The 17157-nt window shown below is 44.7% G+C and overlaps 1 protein-coding gene across 1 annotated transcript; it reads right to left on the minus strand.

Moving 5' to 3' along the window:
- Positions 1 to 7883: 7883 nt before the first annotated feature.
- Positions 7884 to 14794, minus strand: LOC148778001 (uncharacterized). The gene is made up of 5 exons (XM_088834986.1): positions 14648 to 14794; positions 10822 to 11028; positions 9281 to 9493; positions 8663 to 9152; positions 7884 to 8059 (listed from the first exon to the last, which is right to left on the minus strand). The coding sequence occupies exons 1-5, from the start codon at positions 14792 to 14794 to the stop codon at positions 7884 to 7886; spliced, it is 1233 nt and encodes a 410-aa protein (XP_088691112.1).
- Positions 14795 to 17157: the final 2363 nt, after the last annotated feature.

Genomic DNA, 17157 nt, shown 5'->3' on the forward strand with positions numbered 1-17157 from the left:
TGCAAAGAGTCAGACACGACTTACTGACTGACTAGCAACATAGAGGGCTCACCTATTTTTTTCTGGTGCTTGTTTTTCAGTTGCCCATATGGTTGCATATCTTACTTTTAAATACCTGATCTATTTGAATTTACTTTTACATACAGAATGAATTACAGATCTAATTACAGCTTTTGCTACTAAGTTAAACAGCTATACCAGCATTTTCTTTCTTTCTTTTCTTGGCTGCACTGCAGCCAGTTCTCTGAACGGGTATTGAACCCAGACCCAGCAATGAAAGCCCAGAATTCTAACCACTGGACAACCACGGAACTCCCCCAGCACAATTTCTTAAAGTTCATCTTTCTTTTATTGATTTGTCACTTTTGTACTTATTTCTGAGTGTCCTTGTGCGTATTTATAGGTTTTCTAATTTATCCCACTGGTCCGTCTCCTCATCCACTGGCTCCACATTACTATTTGTTGACCTTGCAGCCAGAGCAGAGCCCGGTGATCACCCTCCCGCAGCCCTGTCAATGCAGACACTGAACACTGCAGGCCTACCACCCACACCACCACCCTCAGGCCCTCTGCTAACTCCCAGGGTTGTCTCCTCTGACGCCCCCAACGCCACCGCCCTCCCACCGTGGACACTGTATTCTGTGCCTCAGCCCACACTAGCACCTCCCTTCTCTCTCAGGCACCCAGCCCCTGTCCACAGCTCACCTGCGCCCTGGAGGGTTCCTTCCTGGTTGATCAGTGACTGTGGACCACTTTGCTTCCACAGTGACTACAAACCTGCAAACTTGTTGCCATCCACCTATTGCAACTCTACCTTCTTCAGTGAGATCTGAACCCCAACCTCAGAGAGAGGGCTCAGCTTCCAAGCTTGTCTTTACTCCTAAGCTGATCCTCTGTCAGCCCTAGGGTCCCATATAGTGTTCTCTTATATCTAGAGTTACTCTTTTATTACATTCTGTATTTTATTCTTCCACTGATTTCAGTTCAGTTCAGTTGCTCACTTGTGTCTGACTCTTTGTGACCCCATGAACCGCAGCATGCCAGGCCTCCCTGTGCATCACCAGCTCCCAGAGTTTACCCAAACTCATGTCCATTGAGTCAGTGATGCCATCCAACCATTTCATCCTCTGTCATCCCCTTCTCCTTCTGCCTTCAGTCTTTCCTAGCATCAGGATTTTTTCAATGAGTCAGTTCTTCACATCAGGTGGCCAAAGTATTGGAGTTTCAGCTTCAGCATCAGTCCTTCCAATGAATATTCAGGACTGATTTCCTTTAGGATAGACTGGTTGGATCTCTTGCAGTCCAAGGGACTCTAAAGAGTCTTCTCCAACACCACAGTGCAAAAACATCAATTCTTTGGCACTCAGCTTTCATTATAGACCAACTCTCACATCCATACATGACTACTGGAAAAACCATAGCCTTGACTAGATGGACCTTTGCTGGCAAAGTAATGTCTCTCCTTTTAATAGGCTGTCTAGGTTGGTCATTAACTTTTCTTCCAAGGAGCAAGTGTCTTTTAATTTCATGGCTGCAGTCACCATCTGCAGTGATGTTGGAGCCCCCCAAAATAAAGTCTGTCACTGTTTCCACTGTTTCCCCATCTATTTGCCATGAAATGACGGGACCGGATGCCATGATCTTAGTTTTCTGAATGTTGAGCTTTAAGCCAACTTTTTCACTCTCCTCTTTCACTTTCATCAAGAGGCTCTTTAGTTCTTCTTCACTTTCTGCCATAAGGGTGGTGTCATCTGCATATCTGAGGTATTGATATTTCTCCCAGCAATCTTGATTCCAGCTTGTGCTTCCTCCAGTCCAGAGTTTCTCGTGATGTACTCTGCATATAAGTTAAATAAGCAGGGTGACAACATACAGACTTGATGTACTCCTTTCCCTATTTGGAGACAGTCTGTTGTACCATGTCCAGTTCTAACTGTTGTTTCCTGACCTGCATACAGATTTCTCAAGAGGCAGGTCAGGTTGTCTGGTATTCCCATCTCTTTCAGAATTTTCCAGTTTGTTGTGGTCCACACAGTCAAAGGCTTTGGCATAGTCAATGAAGCAGAAATAAATGTTTTTCTGGAACTCTCTTGCTTTTTCCATGATCCAGCGGATGTTGGCAATTTGATCTCTGGTTCCTCTGCCTTTCTTAAATCCATCTTGAACATCTGGAAGTTCACAGTTCACGTACTGTTGAAGCCTGGCTTGGAGAATTTTGAGCATTACTTTGCTAGCATGTGAGATGGGTGCAATTGTGCAGTAGTCTGAGCATTCTTTGGCATTGCCTTTCTTTGGGATTGGAATGGAAACTGACCTTTTCTGTCCCGTGGCCACTGCTGAGTTTTCCAAATTTGCTGGTATATTGAATGCAGCTCTTTCACAGCATCATCTTTTAGGATTTGAAGTAGCTCAATTGGAATTCCGTCACCTCCACTAGCTTTGTTTGCAGTGATGCTTCCTAAGTCCCACTTGACTTTGCATTCCACTTCTTGACATAATATAATATCCTTAATGGATTTTAGTTTTAGTGAAATTTCAAGAAAATGGCTGGGATTTTTAATGGGGTGGGAATGTGTATTTTTCATATTTAGGTTAATGTCTAAAAATTCACTGTCCAGCAGATTAAATTTGGATCATGAAGAATGGTGTATTATCTTTTCTGTTTATGGAGGTTGCACTTGATAAAAGACTCAAGTGTATGCTCATATTTCTTTGGTCTCCTTCCCACCCCAGTGTGTTGATAATGTGTTGAATTTTTCCTTGGTGGTTGTTATCGAGGGTCTTTTGTTTATTTGTTTGTTTGGCCACACCTCACAGCACTCAGAATCTTAGTTCCCTGCTGCTGCTGTTGCTGCTGCTAAGTTGCTTCAGTCGTGTCTGACTCTGTGTGATCCCATAGATGGCAGCCCACCAGGCTCCTCTATCCCTGGGATTCTCCAGGCAAGAACACTGGAGTGGGTTGCCATTTCTTTCTCCAATGCATGCATGCATGCTAAGTCACTTCAGTCATCTCTGACTCTGTGCAAACCTATGGACAGCAGCCCACCAGGCTCCTCTGTCCACAGGATTCTCTAAGCAAGAATACTGGAGTGGGTTGCCATTTCCTTCTCCATTAGTCCCCTGACCAGGGATCAAATCTGTGCTGCCTGGAGTCTTAACCACTGGATAGCCAGTTCCCAAAACTATACATTTTAAAAATACATACATTTGTAATAAATCCATAGAAGGTAAATCAAGTGGATATATATATATATATATATATATGCAAAATTCAGAGTAGTAGTTATTCCTAGATGATAGACAGAGGGTTAGATGAGAGAAGCACATGAGTAGATACAAAAAGTGTCAGTAATATTCCAGTTCTTAAACTGGGTGAGGATTCTGGCTCAAGTCCAAGCCCTATGTGTGATATTTTTTCAGGGCTGACCCTAAGACTCTCCCTGGATAGTTTCCTGGGGGAAGCTGCCCTCCCCACATGGGATGTGGTGCATAGCAGGGCGCTGCACTTTTTGAAAGTGACCCATGGCCCCTTAGATCAGACAGGCTGATAAAAGATTTGTTTCTTGCCTGCTCACTTCCATCCATAAGCCTCTTTACTGGAGGCATTGGTGAGGCACATTTCTTCACTGTGACTCATATCTCTCCACACCTAGCCCTTCTTCCTCTCCTCTCCAGGTCTCCCAGTTCCATAAGAAAGTAGAAGACTTTTGTCTGTGGCCCGAGGTGGCTCAGTGGTAAAGATTCAGGAGCTGTGGTTTCCATTTCTGGGTCAGGAAGATCCCCTGGAGGAAGAATAGCAACCCACTCCAGTATTCTTGCCAAGATCATCCCATGGACAGAGCCTGGTGGGCTATAGTCCATGGGGGTCACAAGGAGTCATACATGTCTGATCACACAAACACACAGCAGTAAAAACATCGCTGTCTACCTGCAAACATCTGACCCTTGACCCTTGACTGGTACTATTCTGAGTGGTTGTCAACCCAGATAATCATTACATAGTCTGACATAAGGAATAGAAGAGAAGGTTGTCTGGGAGTTCAGTCTCCACCAAGGAAGAAAGTGCTCCAGAGATATGTGGCATTCAGCACAGTTTTATATCTCTCAGAACAAAAGCGTACATCAAACATGACAAATATTCCTTCAAGTTTTCAAAAGGAAGAAATCAGCATGAATATGGTAAGTCAGTAGGGCCTTGGCATCTGGGAAGGGAATCTTTCAGGGAGTACTAGCATCGGTGTCATAGGAAGGGCAGCATTGATCCCTACCCTCAAAGTAGACGTTCTTTTTACTTCAGGACAATGCATTCTTTCCATCTAAGGTCAAAGCAGGTGTACAATGGATGTTGAACAAGCCAAGCTGTTCTAGTTGCAGGCAGTGAGTGTTGTTGACTGTAAGCAGGTCCCTGGTGTCGGTAGACTTTCTGCAACTCAGTGTGTTATTGAGGCTCATGCTTTCCAGAAAAGAAGGTAAAGTCCTTCAGGGTCACTATCTATAGTAATTCAAAGAGACCTAGATAGAGACTTGGTTAGTTTGCCTTTACCATGACAAAGATCATTTTCTTACACCTTGTGATGGAGCATCTACTAATGGGATACATTGCCACAGGCCCCCTCTTTCAACGTGCCCTGACACAGTACACATTGGTTGGGAAGGAAGAGAAAAAAGGTGAGGAGAGGGCCCAGTATTTGGTGGGAGGCTTTGAAACTGGTGTCCTCCCACTGGCCCATTTGGGGATCTTGATGGTATTTGTCTGCTGGCTTACCAGAAAGGCTGCTTCCTTAGAGTGGGGACTCTACCAATGAAATGCCAGGAGGCCATCCAATGGCCCACCCAGTCCCCCTTTTCCTGGGCCCCATTTATCTACATTTACTGTTGTCTTCCACGTCTCCACAATCTCTCAGATCATCAGTTGGAGTCTAGGGCAGGAGAACAGTGTCATAGGCCAGTTGTGTTAGTTGGCTTTGGATTCATCAACTCTGATTTGCTTGAAAAGTGCATCTCCTTTGATAGGCAATTGTTGGCTAATTAGGGCCTTTCTAGTACCTCAAGTGCACCAGCATCATCAGTGTGACATTCTTTGTTGATGCAACTGGATTCTGCAGGCGCAAACTGCTACTGTTACTGCTAAGTCGCTTCAGTCGTGTCCGACTCTGTGTGACTCCACAAACGGCAGCCCACCAGGCTCCCTTGTCCCTGGGAGTCTCCAGGCAAGAACACTGGAGTGGGTTGCCATTTCCTTCTCCAATGCATAAAAGGAAAAGTGAAAGCGAAGTCATTCAGTCGTGTCCGACTCTTAGCAACCCCATGGACTGCAGCCTACCATGCTTCTCCATCCATGGGATTTTCCAGGAGAGAGTACTGGAGTGGGTTGCCATTGCAGGCGCAAAACACCTCCCTAAATGTCAGTTCACTCCTGTCAGAGAAGGAGGCCACTGGAACATCTGGAAGAGCAGTGGAAGATCCACCATCAGAGAACTTTGGCCACACTAGTGGTGGCCTTCTTCCTACACTTCTACTCTGCACAGACTGAGTAGTTTCTCTCACTCAGGGAAGCCTCCAATTTTTACAAAGTTCTATGCAACCTGCCCTTGGCCCTTGTTGAAATTATTAATGACACTTTCTGAGCATTGGAGACATAACAGAACAGCCCCCACTCCTTGGCCTGAGTAATGTTGGCTAACTGCTTAGTCCTTGGCTTCCAGCTGCCCAGTCAAGGAGGGAATCTGTGCCATTGCCAACACTTGGATCAAGAAAACTGGCAAATTAGAGCAGTCTATTAGGAGGCTGAGACAGAAGTCATTCTGGCCTTCTAGAATAGACCCTAATGGGTTATAGGCCATCTTTATCTTGCTTAACAAACATAGGGGCTCATGGCTACACCCACTCCTCCAGTCAGGCCTAATCATTCGACTTGGAGTGGCTTAGATCATGGCCCTCGTACTCACCAATCAGCATGGTCACACCCCCTCAATGTCTGGCTCACAGAGGACCTGATGGTGTAAACTCTGCTTCTCATTCAGATCCTAAAGGACCCAGGGGTTGAATTAAGGAATCCAGTTCCAGGATGTCAATACCTATTTGTGATCTTTTGGGTCAGGCCATTACAAGACTATGGATGGCCTCATGATGGAAGCTCCCCTCCCTACACCAGACCTGGGGCAGATCCCTGCAGTGCAAATCTCTGAAGCAACTGGCTGTAAGGACACCCATACCTCCTTACTAGGGGTCTTGTCTGAAGCATTCTTCTCCCATCTGACTCAATATGTTTCCACTCCTAGAATTCCCCTTTCCCACCTCTCTCTCCCTTCCACAAAATGGTAGGGGTCTTTTGTTGGAGGCAATGAGAGAACTCTCCCATAACTGTATGTAATGTAACCCTTGCCTGGTGTTTCACAAGGAAAGAAAGAACGTTGGAGAGCTGCCACCTCTTCTTTTGGTTCCCTGTTCACTCTCCAGCAGAAAGTGAATAAAGGCTTGATCTCTACTTTCAGATTGGCTCATTGTCCTGATTGATCATCTCAATACCTGAGTGCAGTCCATTGGGTGATGGGCTCTCACAGATGTTTATTTTTGTACTTATATTAATTCATATCATACTTAATACCACATTAAGAGATAATTAATGTGAGAGCCTCAAAGACCCAGGAATCTAGCTTCTGGGGCCTCTGGAGTGAGAGTGGGTGGGTCAAGTAGAACTTTAAATGCTGCAGGGCAAACTGAAGCCCTGAGATTTGCAGTCTGCTTCTTTTAAGTCTTGCAGTAGAAAGTGCCTTTCTGAGTGGCCCCAAACTTGGAAATAAATGGAGGGCTTACCCAGACACTTTTTCAAAGGAATATTATTCAAGCTGGCACTTGGATGAGGGTCCAAGTCAGACCTAAGAGGACAGGGCCTGCAAGAGCGGGGAGAAGGACCTAAATAGCAGATGAAGATGGCTAAGCTCCTCAGGAGCAGGTGTTCAGTCATGCCCAGGACAAGAGAAACAGATCCCAGGTCACTGCAGCTGCAGACATGTCAGCAGAAGCCTGAGGCCCCATGGAAAGGAAACATCTTTCCCCTGGCAGTCCTCCTTTCCACTTGACCAGTCCTCCTCCTCCAACACCCCCACCTGCTGTATCCTGAGAAAGCAGAAGGGGAAAAGAGACACTTTGCCTTAGAGAAAAGCAGCCAAGACAGGAGGCTCAACCCTTTAATGAAGTTCATCCAAATGAGTTTCATTTAATGAGACCACTTGACACTGGAAGTTACCAAGCGTCCCTTTCCTCTTAACTCTGTAGAAATGGACCTCCAAAGAAATAAATGAAGTGCTCAGGTATGAAATGCTACATTCTTTCTTCTTTTTTTCTTTCTTTCTTTTTAATTGAAGGATGACTGCTTTACAGTATTGGTTTGATATCCGCCATACGTTGCTATACATTTGCCATACAAGCTGTAGGTGTACATATGAACCTCCCTCCCACCTCCCGCTGAAATGCTAATTTCTTAACACATTTGAACTATGCATGCATTACAATCATCTACATAAAGCATCTTTACATGTACAAATAGAAATAGAGGATTTCCATTAAAGGAATAAAGGATTTCTACAAGGAATAAAGAAATAAAGCATTTCTACAAGGATTCATAACACACTGATGCAAACATTCACTGTGTATAGAAAAGTAAATGCAGAGAGTGTCTGATTCTACTGAAATGCACACACATGTTCTTTATACATCACATTTATACAAAAATTAATGAAAACCTTAAAATTTACAAATAATATTAAGCATCTACTATATGCTGGCACAGTGCTAGGTGCCAAGCAAAGTCTTAGCAGGGAGACTCTTTCAGTTCAAGTCATTTCCTCAAAGGCTGCCGGGTTTGTCATCATGGGAGAAATTCATCTGTGGACTCTCTGATGCTGCTTTAAGTGATCGGATCGGGCAAAGTCTTTGTTGCATATAGTACACACGTAGGGCCGCTCCCTGGTGTGCCTTTTCTTGTGTCTGTTGAGCTCAGATGAACGGGAGAATGCCCATGTGCATCCATTCATGTTACATTTATAGGGCTTCTCTCCTGGAACCAAGAAAGAAAGGGAGACTTGTCATGATTCAAGGTAGCATGGGACAGGGACGTTGGAAAAGAATGGAGAAGAAATTGTTAAGCATGTTGGAGTGGGACACAGAGAGACAGAAGACAGGACTGGAAGGTGGCTACAGGAAAGGAAGAGGAGGAGGGCAGGATAGGCTGGAGGGCTGAAGGAGGAAGAGGAAAAGAAAAAGAAATGTAGGAGGCAAAGCAGGAAGGTAGTGGTGGGTAGAGAAGGTTGAGTGGGGGTTATCTATTGGGACGATGGGAGTCCATAAAGAGACAGTCCCAGGAGAGGTAAGGTCAGGACCATCCTAAGAGGTCAAACAAAGCCCTCCACTTCTTCCATCATCCCAGGCAGTCAACACCACAAAACGCTGCAGCCAGGTTGCCTCTGGAGCAGAACTAGAGTCTGTCTGTTCTAGAGTCTGTCTGCTTTTTACACCCCTTCAGATTGGCCAACCTTTTCTAGAGTCTTCTGGGTCCCAGACTTAGAGGGAGGTGGCAATGATCTCAAATGATCCCAACGTTTTGTAAAGGCAGAGGCCTTTAGTTATTCTCCTGACAGCCCCTCCTTCAGTCTTGACTCACCTGTGTGCACGCGCTCATGGATTCGCAGATGGGAAGATTTGGCATAGGCTTTCCCACAGTTATAGGTGCAGATGTAGGGCCTCAGAATGTCAGGCCTCTTCTGCAATGGACACCTCTGAATCTTGGGATTCCGCTTCTGCATTTCTCCAGGTTGTCCTTGGATCAAATGAGAACTGGCAACACACAGGATTCTAGGATACAGCAATGATGCTGAGCAAAGTGGCATCACATAGACTCGGTGGGGAGTGTCTTTATCATTGAGTTTCCTTATCTGACCCCGATAGGTAGTTTGACCACTGAAGGTCATCTGGCTTCCATAGAGGCTCTGGTCATCATTGAGGGCCTTCATCTGGCTGCCCTCACTGGGGATTGTCAACTTGTTTGCATTAACAGCTGTTGCTTGACAATCAGTGATGAATGTCTTCAGAGTGTCAGTGACATCCATCAACTGGGATGCTGCTGCAGGGTTTCTCTTATCAAAAGAGATCACCTTGGAGTCAAAAAGAAAGTCACTTTAGGTTTCCAAGGGGCAAAGTAAGACTTAACATGGACAAAAACTGTCCCAGGGATGACAGAACATGCATAAATCATCATTGTGGGCCTCAAAAGATTCATCACCTGCTTCTTCAGGGACTCCTCTTGGCTGACGTCATCATGGGCAGTCAGAGGTACACAGAGCTCTGACTCTGGCACAGCTGGGCTTCTTGTTTTATATGTCTCATTGACCTCCTGGAGAAACTCCTCAATGTCCTCAAGTGTTGGAAAGTAAGATGTCATGGAAGCCTCTTTGCTGTTGCCTGATAACTGAACTAGATCCTCAGTTGTGGGTTTCTGCAAAAAAAGTTAGAAGTTCAGATGTTGTGGTGGTGGTAGTTTAGTTACTAAGTCATGTTCAACACTTGCAACCCCATGGACTATAATCTGCCAGGATCCTCTGTCCATGGGATTTTCCAGGCAAGAATACTGGAGTGGGTAGCCACTTCCTTCTCCAGGGTACCTTCCTGACCCAGGGGTCAAACCCAGGTCTCCTACATTGCAGGTGGATTCTTTACTGAATGAGCCACCAGTCAGATGTTGTACCCAGTTCAAATTCTAATTCTACACACCCACCATCACTGGGTGTATAGGTTTCCTAAACATCTGGTAGAAAGTTTACAACTGGCTGCCAAAAGCCATGATGTCAGTAGCCTCACACCTTTTCACCCTGTGTGCCTCCTTGCAGCTCTTGTACTCTAATCAATCAGTCTGCTCAGTTTTGCCATATCCCTGTCTGGTCCCTTCCTCAGCAAACTGTCTCAGGGACTGTAGCCTGTACTACCAAATATGATCTCCCATTCTCATCCCTGCCAGAAAACCCAGACCCTTCCACCTTGTCCTGACTCTCAGAGCAGAGAGACAGCTGTGATAATTTGCCCAGGGACTGTAATCAAAACTTATGATGATACATCCATTGAATAAGGTAAGCTGAGGACATTCTGAAGTCTTCTTCTAAACAAAATCCATAGAAATCAGAGAGGGCCTTAAATTTAACTGTTATATATAATCGTGCTTGAACCTAAGTGAAAATTTCCCAGTCACAGTGGAGCAAAGGCCACTGTCACTTGGAGGTGTAGAAATAGGATATGCTCATGAGGCCAATGTCACCGTGGAGGCACTCCACCAAGAAGGACCATGAAAACTTATGGATTCTCAGAGATGAAGGCCTCATGGAACGTCAACTTCTAATGACATCTTAATGTGGCACTTCCTTTCCTCCCATAGTGTCATGCCAGTCTGCTCCCCTTCCTCCATTACTGAACTGAAAGCTCCTCAAGACTAGAAAACTCCTTAGTGAGTTCTGACAGATATAACTGTGAGGACCTCAGAGAAAATGGACTCAGTGAAGGACTTCTGATTTTCACCTCCCCAGCTCTAGGTCTGCATCCAGCCTCTAAAATCTCAGGATGTGTTTGGGGTGTCAGTGACGTCTGTCATCTGGGATGTTACTGCTGGTCTACTGTCCTCAAAAGAGGTCACCTTGGGTCAAAAACAATCTTGCCTAAGTTTCCATGGGGAAAATCAAGGGCTTTAACATGGGTTGATGTTAGTTCTGCACAAGAAGTGACTGAGGGATGTTAGGACATGTATAAATCATCACTGTGAGTCAAAAGACTCTTCACCTGGTTCTGCATGGACTCCTGTTGGCTGTCCTCTTCATGGGCAGTCAGGAGTGTGCAGAGTTCTGCCTCTGGTGCTGCTGAGGTTTCTGTCCCATATGTGTCATTGAGTTCCTGGGAAAACGCCTTAAGCTCTTCCATTGCTTCAAGGTAAGAGTCTCTTGAAGCCTCTTGGCTATTGTCCAATAGCTGATCTTCAGTTGTGGAGTCCTGAAAATAAAAAAAAAGGAAGTTCCTGTACCCTGCTGCTGCTGCTAAGTTGCTTCAGTCGTGTCCGACTCTGTGCGACCCCATTGACAGCAGCCCACCAGGCTCCCCCGTCCCTGGGATTCTCCAGGCAAGAACACTGGAGTGGGTTGCCATTTCCTTCTCCAATGCGTGAAAGTGAAAAGTGAAAGTGAAGGCGCCCAGTCGTGTCCGACTCTTCACAACCCCATGGACTGCAGCCTACCAGGCTCCTCCACCCTTGGGATTTTCCAGGCAAGAGTACTGGAGTGGGTTACCATTGCCTTCTCTGGGCTACAGTCTATTATAGAGTTGCAAAAACTAGTAAGACTGAAGCAACTGAGCACGCATGCACAGGTGTCCAATAGGCACATGAAAAGATACTGTTTATTCAGTTCAGTTCAGTCACTCAGTCGCATCCAACTCTTCGTGATCCCATGAGCTACAGCAAGCCAGGCCTCCCTGTCCATCACCAGCTCCCGGAGTTTACCTAAACTCATGTCCATTGAGTCAGTGATGCCATCCAACCATCTCATCCTTTGTCGTTCCCTTCTCCTCCTGCCTTCAATCTTTCCCAGCATCAGGGTCTTTTCAAATGAGTCAGCTCTTCACATCAGGTGGCCAAAGTATTGGAGTTTCAGCTTCAGCATCGGTCCTTCCAATGAATATTCAGGACTGATTTCCTTTAGGATGGACTGGTTGGATCTCCTTGCAGTCCAAGGGACTCTCAAGAGTCTTCTCCAACACCACAGTTCAAAAGCATCAATTCTTCAGCGCTCAGCTTTCTTTATAGTCCAATTCTCACATCCATACATGATTACTGGAAAAACCCAACCTTGACTATATGGACCTTTGTTGGCAAAGTAATGTCTCTGATTTTTAATATGCTGTCTAGGTTGGTCATAACTTTTCTTCCAAGGAGCAAGCAAGCATCTTTTAGTTTATGGCTGCAGTCACCATCTGCAGTTATTTTGGAGCCCCCCAAAATAAAATCTGTCACTGTTTCCACTGTTTCCCTATCTATTTGCCATGAAATGATGGGACCAGATGCCATGATCTTCGTTTTCTGAATGTTGAGCTTTAAGCCAACTTCTTCACTCTCCTCTTTCACTTTCATCAAGAGGCTCTTTAGTTCTTCACTTTCTGCCATAAGGGTGGTGTCATCTGCGTATCTGAGGTTATTGATATTTCTCCTGGCAATCTTGATTCCGGCTTGTGCTTCTTCCAGCCTAGCGTTTCTCATGATGTACTCTGCATATAAGTTAAATAAGCAGGGTGACAATATACAGCCTTGACGTACTCCTTTTCCTATTTGGAACAAGTCTGCTTTTCCATGTCCAGTTCTAACTGTTGCTTCCTGACCTGAATACAGGTTTCTCAAGAGGCAGGTCAGGTGGTCTGGTATTCCCATCTCTTTCAGAATTTTCCAGTTTGTTGTGGTCCACACAGTCAAAGGATTTGGCATAGTCAATGAAGCAGAAATAGATGTTTTTCTGGAACTCTCTTGCTTTTTCGATGATCCAGCAGATGTTGGCAATTTGATCTCTGTTTCCTCTGCCTTTTCTAAAACCATCTTGAACATCTGGAAGTTCCCGTTTCACGTATTGCGGAAGTCTGGCTTGGGGAATTTTGAGCATGACTTTACTAGTGTGTGAGATGAGTGCAATTGTGTGGTAGTTTGAACTGCTTATTAAAGAAACACAAATAGAAACTCCAGTGAGGTAACACCTCTACCTGATAGAATAGCTATATCAAAAAGACATGATATGAATCTGGGGTAGAATTTGGAGAAAAGGGAATTCTCAAGCACAACTGTTGGGAATGCAAATTTTTGCAGCTGTTGTGGAAAATAGTATGGAACTTCCTGTAAAATTAAATAATAGAACGACTATACGATCCAGTATTCCAATGCTGGGTGTTCAAAGGAAAAGAAATTCATACCTCGAAAAGAGATCTAAACTCCGAGGTTGACTGCAGCCCTAGTCACCATAGCCAAATTATGGAAACAACCCAAGTGGCTGTTCAGCAGTTGAATGATTATGTGTTATTCAGGTATCCAGCGCTTTTTGAAAGATTACCATTTTCCTTTTATGGAAAATCTACACTAGTACTTGTTTTCAGTAATCTACAAAAAAAAAAAAAAGATTTTTGCTTTTACAAAAAGAGTTGAAAGTGAAAATAGTGTTCATCATCTGTTTTGCAGTGAACCTGAGTAGACTGGCAGACCCTCCCTGGGGAACGACAGTCAGCATCTCAGCATGAAGTGCCATAGCCTTGGACTCTCTCCGTGACCATCTGTGCTTTGTCCTCATTTGTTTTGCTAATCCTTTAGGAGAAGTGTCCTAAGGCTTTAAACCATTTCAGCTTACAGAGGTTTCATAGGAATGTTGCACTTTCTGAGAACAGAGGAAACCTGTGTATATACTACAGAACATCATTCAACAATCAAAAAAGGAAATTCTGACATTTGTAACAGCATGGATGAACCTAGAAAGCATTATTTTATGTGAAATGTCAGAGAAACCTAAACTTTATGGTACTATTTTATATGTAAAATAAGAAAAAGCATTTGAACTCATAGAATCAGAGAGAAAAGTAGTGGTTGCTAGTGGCTGAGGAGTCCGTAAATGAGAGATATGGGGGTCAAAGAGCAAAAGAGTCTTAAGACAATTAAGTTCTGAGGCTCAAATACATAGCTTGGTCGTGACAGTTAATTGAATACCAGAAATTTACTAAAAGCATAAGTCTTAAGCATCATCACCCCAAACAGAGAGGTATCCATAACAAGTGATGACTGTGTTCACCACTTTGAGTATGGTCATCATTTCACAACGTATACATACATCATATTAGCATGTTGTATATTTTAAATCTATGGGAGTTTGTCAATTATACTTCAATAAAGTGAAAGCAAAAGTCAAAAGTCACTCATTCATGTCCAACTCTTTGCAACCCCATGGACTATACAGTTCTTGGAATTCTCTAGGCCAGAATACTGGAGTGGCTAACCTTTCCATTCTCCAGGGGATCTTCCCAACCCAGGGATCAAACCCAGGTCTCCCACATTGAAGGCGGAGCCACAAGGGAAGCCCTACTTCAATAAAGCTGAATATAAAAAATAATTTTTTCAAGGTAGGAAGAAATCAGTGCCCGCCCCCATTATAACTCTCTCTCTTAATTGTCCAACTTCTGTTAATGCCATAATACACCCAGACTCCTTCACACATGGTCACAGTCACACATTTTTCACATCCTTCTATTCTAAGCAGAGGTTGCAGCCCCCCTGTTCCACATGGTGATCTGGGGACTCAGGGGACCATCCAGGCAGCATCCTTGCCCTCAAGGGACCTTCGGGGACATGCAACTGAACAGGTCTCAGCGCTGTCTGCTTGCAGGAACCTGTCAGTGTGAGGGCATGCCCTGGACATGCATGCACACAGGAGTGCCCAGTCAGTAACCCCTTGAAGAAATGAACCATTTTGAATGTTTGGGTTCCTCTTCCCCAAGAGTGTACTCCTGCTAGGACTCATGACCACCTGAGAACTGCTGACCTTCCACCCTAGCACACAGATTTTGGTGTCTGGTTTAGATGGTGCAGATTCACCATTGGTGCATCCATTGTGTGCTCAGGGACCTCAGCATCCTGGGCCAAGAGTTTCCAGGACTGGGCTGCTGGCTGGAGCACCTGGCCTTTTAGAGAGCCCGGGATGGATGGACAGCAGTCCCAGACCAGCTTTCTTTGGTTGGCCATACCCTGCTGAGTGGATCCCAGCCTCAGAAACCAATCACCTGGGAATTTTCAACCTCTCAGGGTACCTACCTGATTAGGTCACCCAGAGGCACTTCTGAATGTTTTCTACAGTCATTTGCCAGGTATTCAAACTGTGCAGGGGAAATGGTTTACGCAATTTGCTCATTTAATCCATACCACAGTCATATGTGGTGGAATTTATAACAGTCAGCATACGATGCAGAAAGTGAGGCTCAGAGAGGTTAAGCAATTTGCTTGAGATCACACCCAGTGTCAGTCACAGGTTCTAGATTTGAACTCAAAAGGTTTAGCGTTTGTAATCCAGGTCCTTAAACACATCAGAGGTGTCAACCCAGGATCCAATCAGCCTATATATCCAATCAGTTCTGTATATTTCATCTCTAGGTTGTAAACAGAATCAGAATTGCTCCCAGGGTAAAATCCTGGATTTGATGAGATCACCTAGAAATCATTTCCATATCCCCTCGCCCACCCCCAAGTGTCGTGGAGACTGTTTTATCCCAGCAGCATGATCCACGTCTGGGGTCACAAGAGTGACTCCTGACCCTCTTCAACTCCACTCCAGGTCCGAGTCTGGTCCCCACCGCTTATGGCTCATCCATCAAGAGCAAGCTTCGGGGCTTTAACTATTCATAGACCTTCTGGAGGGGTGCCCCACCAGCCTCAGGTCTCTAAAATTTTTCAATCTGCTCATGTCTGTTCACCTGGCCTGATGTGGGTTGAGAGGTGAGGTGAGTGGGACGGAAGGAGCCCAATCGGGTCCTTGGACCCACTCCCAGATTCTGGCTTCTGCTCTTGGCCGCTGACAGGCTTGTCCTCATGGGCATCTCCAGGGCTCTTGAGCTCCGCTCACTCAGAGACTGCTCCTCTGGAGAGATCAGTTGATAATCCAAACAGTTTTCTCACACAGACTCTTTTATCCCCAGGCAAGCACTGTTCTGTTTTTTCTCACTGTTCCACATATGTAAATGACAAAGTGTAATGTTTCTTTGTGTTTTAAGACTCATATGTATGGCATTGTTGTTGTTGTTTGGTCACTAAGTTATGTTTGATTCTTTTTGACCCCATGGACTGCAGAATGCCAGGCTTCCTTGTACTTCACCATCTCCAAGTTTACTCAAATTCATGTCTTTTGAGTGGGTAATGGAACCATCATACTGAACCACTCACTATGTTGGAACATCTCATCCTTTGTCCCCACCTTCTCCTCCTGCCTTCAATCTTTCCCAGCATCAGGGTCTTTTCCAGTGAGTTGGCCTTTCCCATCAGGTGGCCAAAGCATTGGAGCTTCAGCTTCAGCATTAGTCCTTCCAATGACTATTCAGGGTTGATTACCTTTAGGATTGACTAGTTGGATCTCCTTACAGTCCAAGGGACTCTCAAGAGTCTTCTCCAACCAAAAGCATCAATTCTTAGCACTCAGCCTTCTTTATGGTCCAACTCTCATATCTATACATGACCACTGAAAAAACCATAGCTTAAACTATACAGACCTTTGTTGGCCAAGTAATGTCTCTGCTTTTTAATATGCTGTCTAGGTTTGTCATCACTTTTCTTCCAAGGAGCAAGTATCTTTAAATTCTATGGCTGCAGTCACCATCTGCAGTGATCTTTGAGCCCAAGAAAATAAAATCTGGCACTGTTTCCACTTTTTCCCCATCTATTTGCCATGAAGTGTTGGGACCAGATGCCATGCTCTTAGTTTTTTGAATGTTGAATTTTAAGCCAGCTTTTTCACTCTCTCACCCTCATCAAGAGGCTTTTTAGTTCCTCTTCACTTTCTGCCATTAGGGTGGTGTCATCTGCATATGTGAGGTTGTTAATATTTCTCTCTGCAATCTTGATTCCAGCCTGTGATTCATCCAACCCGGCATTTCCCATGATGTACTCTGTATATAAGTACATCATGGCATGGCATTACTCAACACTTATTCTGAAATTTGCCTTTTCTCACTGGACCTTATATCTTCCACCTATTCTTGTGGATAGTCACTTAGTACAATGTTTTTACTGTGGCTTTTTTTCACTTTGTATGAGTAATGAGGAGATGCCATCCAAGAAAATTTGGGGGCCTCAGGAGGGACTGGCTTTTATTTCTTTCTTTTTAAAAAATTTTTAATTTGGGGGACATGCCACGTGGCATGTGGGATCTTAGTTCCCTGATCAGGGATGAACCTGTGCCCCCTACAGTAGAAGCTCAGAGTCTTAGCCACGGGAACACCAGCATATTCAGGAGGCATCTGGTGTGAACCCATCACCAGGACAAAGGAGAGCTGGTTCCTTTCCAGGTTACCTTCAAATAAATTTGGAAATTGCTTTTGGTTAAGGACTAAGAGTCTGTC

Source organism: Moschus berezovskii, chromosome 4 (assembly GCF_049115385.1).
Source record: "Moschus berezovskii isolate FMDL1 chromosome 4, NW_MosBer_1.0, whole genome shotgun sequence".
Classification (NCBI taxonomy): domain Eukaryota; kingdom Metazoa; phylum Chordata; class Mammalia; order Artiodactyla; family Moschidae; genus Moschus; species Moschus berezovskii.